At 32.1% G+C, this 6,000-nt stretch overlaps 1 protein-coding gene across 1 annotated transcript; it reads left to right on the top strand.

Moving 5' to 3' along the window:
• The first annotated feature begins 3,982 nt into the window (after nucleotides 1-3,982).
• On the top strand, nucleotides 3,983-5,297 carry LOC126718878 (NAC domain-containing protein 1). The gene is made up of 3 exons (XM_050421243.1): nucleotides 3,983-4,276; nucleotides 4,452-4,732; nucleotides 4,853-5,297. Exons 1-3 carry the CDS (start codon nucleotides 4,111-4,113, stop codon nucleotides 5,261-5,263), a joined length of 858 nt encoding a protein of 285 aa, XP_050277200.1. The 5' UTR covers nucleotides 3,983-4,110; the 3' UTR covers nucleotides 5,264-5,297.
• Nucleotides 5,298-6,000: the final 703 nt, after the last annotated feature.

Genomic DNA, 6,000 nt, shown 5'->3' with positions numbered 1-6,000 from the left:
GAGAAAGACTTGTTCCAAAGTTCAATGAATTGTTTACCGTGTCGTAAACTAATGGCAGCACTTGAATGTGCTTAGAGTCTGTTTCAATACTGTTTATTTTGCTGAAAACTGAAAACTTATTACTGAAAACATTGTAGCAAAATAATTTTTAAAAAGTAAAACACTGTTCACGCGTTTATTGAAAATTGGCTAGTTCATGAACAGTGCCGTGGGATCAATCAAAAAAAGCGCAAAATGCGCTAAACGCAACAGGCAAACGCACGCTTAGTGACTTTAATCATTAATTAAAGCTTTTCATTGACTATTTGATTGGGTATAATTTATTACAACATAATTATAATTTAAAATAATTTGTCTCAGAACAAAATAAACTCGATCCAACCAACCACAATTCTTATAAGACCACAGGCTTTACCACAATTTGTATATATGTTAACTTGTGATTGTGTTACATGACTTTCACACGAGCTCATTATTGTTATTTGGTGAAAATATTAAAATAATCAAATCACCATTTGACACGTGCTAAATTATAGTAAAGTCGTATGACAAAATACTCTTCTCTATAATTTTTGAGCCAAAATTTAGGGTAAATGGAGAGAGTATGGAAAAGTAAGAAGATAGAAAAAAATTTTAGTTTCCCTTATTTGTGTTTGGTTGAGAGGGTGGAAAAGTTGAGGGATGGAAAACTTTTTTATTTGGTTGAAAATAAATTTTGTATAAATTTACCATCATGTACCTATTGAATAAAACAAAAGGTAACACATTATACTTTAAAAAAAATTGTGTATAGATAGACACTTTATTAAAGTTAAAAAAAAAATAGCATAAGAAATTAACCCAAAACTGTTTTCTAAAAAAAAACCCAGCCAAAATTAATGAGAAAATAAACATATGAGCACAAAAAAAAAAAAAAAGGAAAAAAGAAGAAGAAGAAGAAAAAAGCTACACGTCTAGACAAAAATCAAAGAAAATAAAAAGAAAAGAAGCCAACATTTCCAAAAAAAAAAGAGGAAGCCAACACGTTAGTAACAGAGAAAGAAAAAATCAAGGGAAAAAAAAGCTAACGCGTTGGAGACTTAGTGGTGAATTTCAAGAGTATTTTTGGAAGCTCATTTCATGAGCTTTCCCCTCTCAATTTTTTCTCCATTTTGGGGAAAAACTTTTTGGTGGGCTCAGAAAGAAAACACCTAAGTCCACCATTTATTTTCCTTCCTCCCCTTCTAACCAAACACACTCTAAAAAAGTTTCCCTTCCTATTTTCTCTCCAAAGTCTTCCATTTTACCCTATTTCACCTCCAAACAAACACACCCTTAAGGCATCCATCTTGGCAACTAGATCTACCTACACACAAGCCAAGTTGGAGTTCCAGATAGACAAACCAAGAGCTTGACCACTACCCTACAACACACGACTCTATTATGGACACACTTTTGTACACATTTTATCACTTACACATTAATCCACCACTAATACTTAATTTAATCATAATCTACCATTAATACTTAATCCAATCACCACTTGTCATGTGTTTGTGTCTGTGTCTGTGTCTGTTTGTAAATAACTTATTTAATTTGTTACTGTAAACTTTTTATCAGAAGTACTATAGATAAAATGAAAAAGTTAATCCAAATGGGCACTATGACTCGATACTTTGTACTTATGCGTGGATCCACTACTAAACCACTAATACTTGATAAAAAGTAACCCAATCATCGATTTATCATGTGTTCAAGTTATGTCAAACTGTGCAAGAGTGCAAGCAACAATGGGTGCTAAAACTTTTTTGTCTACGCATGCTATTGAAAAGAGAGCCGAGATGTTTGAATTAACGGCTGAGATTCACAGAATATTCTTAGTCTTCACCAAATTTTTATTTTGAGGTTATTCTTCACCATTGAAAACCTAAACATAGTTAAAGTCAAATTCAACGATGCCACGTGGGAACTTTGATCTTGATCCAAAGGACACGACCAAAACACTCACCAAAAACATTTTTAGTTTTATATTTATTTTTTTAATGTTGTCAAAATCAATGGGGCTGATCTGCTCCAATAAGAGCACACTGGCGACGTGGCAAGATAAGAAGCACGAACATTTCACACCTACATAATTTTTTTTCTTTTCCCCCTTAACCTTATCCTACCCTACTCTTTTTGGACGTACACGCGTCATCTTTTTAAGTGGCCATGATTGAGACACTTTTGCAGACGTGGCTTTTTCTCAAACCTTCGAGTGCCTAATACAACACTCTCTCTTTGCCCAATCAATTTTGTTCACTTATTTATTTTGTTTGGGAAAAATTATAAAATCACATAAAATAGTACAACTTATAATACAGTTTTTCAAATGGTAAATTGTGAATGGTAGGAAAAAGTAATAGGTTCACGTGAAAGTGACATACAACCAATCACAGTCTTATACGTAACATAGTTATGGTAAAAATTGTAAAAATTTATGTGTTGTAATAACTTTGCTGTGTTTGGACCATTATATGAGTTGAGTTATTCTCATTGATGAAGTTTCTTTTAGCATTATGTCATCCTAATCCTATTGAGTATTAAATACTCCAAACACCAAACTCCAAAGTCTAAGAATAATTATATATTTACAAATAAATTTGTTGGTTTAGTGGATAATTACAAAGTAGGTCTAAGGAACTTTATTATTATTAAATTAAAAAGAATGGAATCCATAATCTTACTTATCCTCTTACAATCCATTTAGGCTTACCTGCAACCATCTTTCTTTTGTTCACATTTATATTCTATTATGTAGTCTTCTTCTTTTTGTATTTTATATATTTTTGATGGTTAACACATAGCCTAGAGCATAACAAAACAACCTGAAATATTTTTTTATCTGTCATGTATACGTATATCATCTGTCAATTCTATGCAAAATATTAAATATAAGATTTATTATGTAAGCTACTGGATAAATGTATCACCTTTTGTTTGAATAAAACAAATACATTCAATGAGAAAGATACTTAAAAATGTATTATGCATAACCATTTTTTAGATACCCAATAATGGTATTATATTATTACTTATTACATTATACTATGGCAAATTGCATATGTAAAATTATCTAACCACAACACCTGGTATAACTCAATATAAATTGATATATTTAGCTCCATATTTGCAATTAGGACTTTATAAGATTTAAAAACCGCTCATGGCAATTTGTAGTGATTATATTAATGTTAATAATATATTTTCTTTTTTTGAGAAAAAATGTTAATAATATTTAATTAATTATTTTACAACATATGGTATGTGCCACCGTCGGCAAAAACATTAGAACTAGCCATGCCCCAAACCCTTCTCATAATTTTTTATGTGGCAAATAATTGAATTTCCCACCAACTTTCATGTACTTTGTCAATTCTAATCCTATAAAAAATTAATAAAAAAAAAAGACAAGAAAACTTAAACAAACCCACAAGTTTCAATGTATTTTTGTATCTTTTTTCACATTGTAAATAACGGGTTAGATTAATAGTATATAGTTAGGTTAAAACACACAAAAAAATTAGAAATTTTTTTTTTTTTCAAATTCCAAAAGGTTTTCACACCATGACACCATCTTATTAAGCTACCTTTTTCATCTTTTGGAGTTTTACGATACGTTTGATATTTCACACATCATGATTCATGACATGAATCATGATGTCTCATGAATCATGATGTGTGAAAGATCAAAGATAAGACTCAAGTACAATGCTAGCTAATAAAGCATCACAATAAGATTCCATTGAATAAACCCCTATGCGGATAGGGATGCCTTAAAACACCAAGGACAAAAACTAAGATTATAATAAAGCACTTTGCGTACTCGTGCGAGTATTGCTTGTAATTTTTTTTTAAAAAATACGAGGTATGAGAGTCAAAGAAACAACCAATCAAAGTCATGGACTAGCATCAAACGACAAAAAAAACTCAACGATAAAAGGCCTAGCCCTCTCTCGTTAAACATTTCAAACACTCCTACATTTCTTTCTATACCCTTTTTTTTCTTACTTCCTTCTTATCCTTGTAGTCCAAGAAATCCCAAAAAAAAAAAAAACTATTCCAAAGTTTTGGAAAACTTTGAATAGATTAATGGAGGGCAGAGCTAGATCTGACCTTCCTCCTGGTTTTAGGTTCCACCCAACTGACGAGGAATTGATCATATATTATCTTAGGAACCAAGCAACCTCAAAGCCATGCCCTGTATCAATAATCCCTGAGGTCGATATTTACAAATTTGATCCATGGCAATTGCCCGGTTAGTATTTTATAACATGTCACAACTTTGTGTGACAAAAAAACCTTTAGATTTTCACACACACACACACATATATATATATATATATATATGATTGATTAGTTGCTTATTTTAAGCTATGTATTAGTGTTTTAAAGGTTTGAAATTGATTTTGTGTAATCTTTGTGTCGTGCAGAAAAGGCAGAATTTGGAGAGAATGAATGGTACTTCTTCACTCCTCGTGATAGGAAATACCCAAATGGAGTGAGGCCAAATAGAGCAACTGTGTCTGGATATTGGAAAGCCACAGGCACAGATAAGGCTATCTATAGTGGTGCTAAGTATGTTGGGGTGAAGAAAGCTCTTGTGTTCTACAAGGGTAGACCACCAAAGGGTATAAAGACTGATTGGATTATGCATGAATATCGCTTAACCGATTCGCGAAAACAACCCAAGAAGCTTTTGGGATCCATGAGAGTAAGCCTCTTTGTTGCTAATGTTACATTTTCAAGAATTTTGGTCTTGTTTCTTTGGCTAATTGATGATCATTTTGCTTGTGTTTGTTTTGTGTTGTTTTTTTTTTTTCTTTCATTTCAGTTGGATGATTGGGTCCTATGTAGGATCTATAAGAAGAGGCATCTGGCCAAAGTTTTGGACCCAAAAGTGGAAGAATCACTGCCTGCTCCAATTGATGTAACATTGCCAAATGATGCTATTGATCAAAATATGTCAAAATTCCCAAGACCCTGCTCACTTACTCATCTATTGGATTTGGAATACTTGGGCCCAATTTCCCAACTTTTATGTGACAATTCATACAATTCAAACTTTGATTTCCAAAACTTCATTGGCAATGCTGGGACTGACAATGCTGAGAGACCCCAGCAAGGAGAAATACAGTACCAACAATATATGGATTCAGGGAAGTTCCAATTGAATCAGGGTGGCATCTTTAGCCAACCCACGTTTCTGAATCCAGTGTATGATATGCGTGGCTTTGAACGCTAAAAGAAATGAAAATTGGCCTGGTTTCATATAACAACTGGCATCAACTATTTAAGATTGTTTATTGAGAGAATTTTGTTTTACATGAAATTTTAAATTGATATAAGTGATTCTCAAGATCAAATGGCTCATAATAATATCAAATTGCGGTCCTCATTGCACATTGTTTATTAGATTTTGTCAATTAAAAATAATGTCATTTCATAAAATTAATTTGAATATGGTTCTAAGTTCTAAACCAATTATAAAATTATTTCAAAATTAAACTAATCTAGTCCATTTCTAATTGTGTTACTAATTTGGAAATAGAAAGGGACTAATTAAGAAATAATTTTATTTATTTATACTGATTGAGTATTTGTCATTGTAATTTACCAAACATCTCCTGTATACTTCGTCATGTAATGCAAGCATTTCGTGGAAAATATGCTATAGAACCCATCACAACTCACAAAGCCAACAGTTTCCTTGTGCATATGAACAATCATCCATTTTATTGTTATTGAAGACATGGATTGCCACCGAATACTTTGACAAATTTATGGGATCTTTTCAAACAACTTCCTCAATTATTTTTGTCCTTGAGCTATAAAGTTGTTACTTATCCATAAAGATAACCGCAGCCATGACAAGGATGGTCAAAAAAACCGTGTGGAAGTCATGAGGTGTACCACACCTAGAGATGCAGCCCACAATTTAATTTATGTTATCGTGTATGCTGTACATGTAATCACGCCACT

Source organism: Quercus robur, chromosome 3 (genome assembly GCF_932294415.1).
Source record: "Quercus robur chromosome 3, dhQueRobu3.1, whole genome shotgun sequence".
In the NCBI taxonomy this organism is placed as follows: Eukaryota; Viridiplantae; Streptophyta; class Magnoliopsida; order Fagales; family Fagaceae; genus Quercus; species Quercus robur.
Note: the sequence above shows the minus strand (reverse complement) of the source record. Positions and strands in the feature narration are given on the sequence as shown.

Bases quoted from the DNA above. Each gene is read 5' to 3' on its own strand.
- LOC126718878 (XM_050421243.1), top strand. From the start codon at position 4,111: ATGGAGGGCAGAGCTAGATCTGACCTTCCTCCTGGTTTTAGGTTCCAC. The intron at 4,277-4,451 runs GTTAGTATTTTA...TGTGTCGTGCAG, and splicing joins TGATCCATGGCAATTGCCCG to AAAAGGCAGAATTTGGAGAG. The intron at 4,733-4,852 runs GTAAGCCTCTTT...CTTTCATTTCAG, and splicing joins AGCTTTTGGGATCCATGAGA to TTGGATGATTGGGTCCTATG.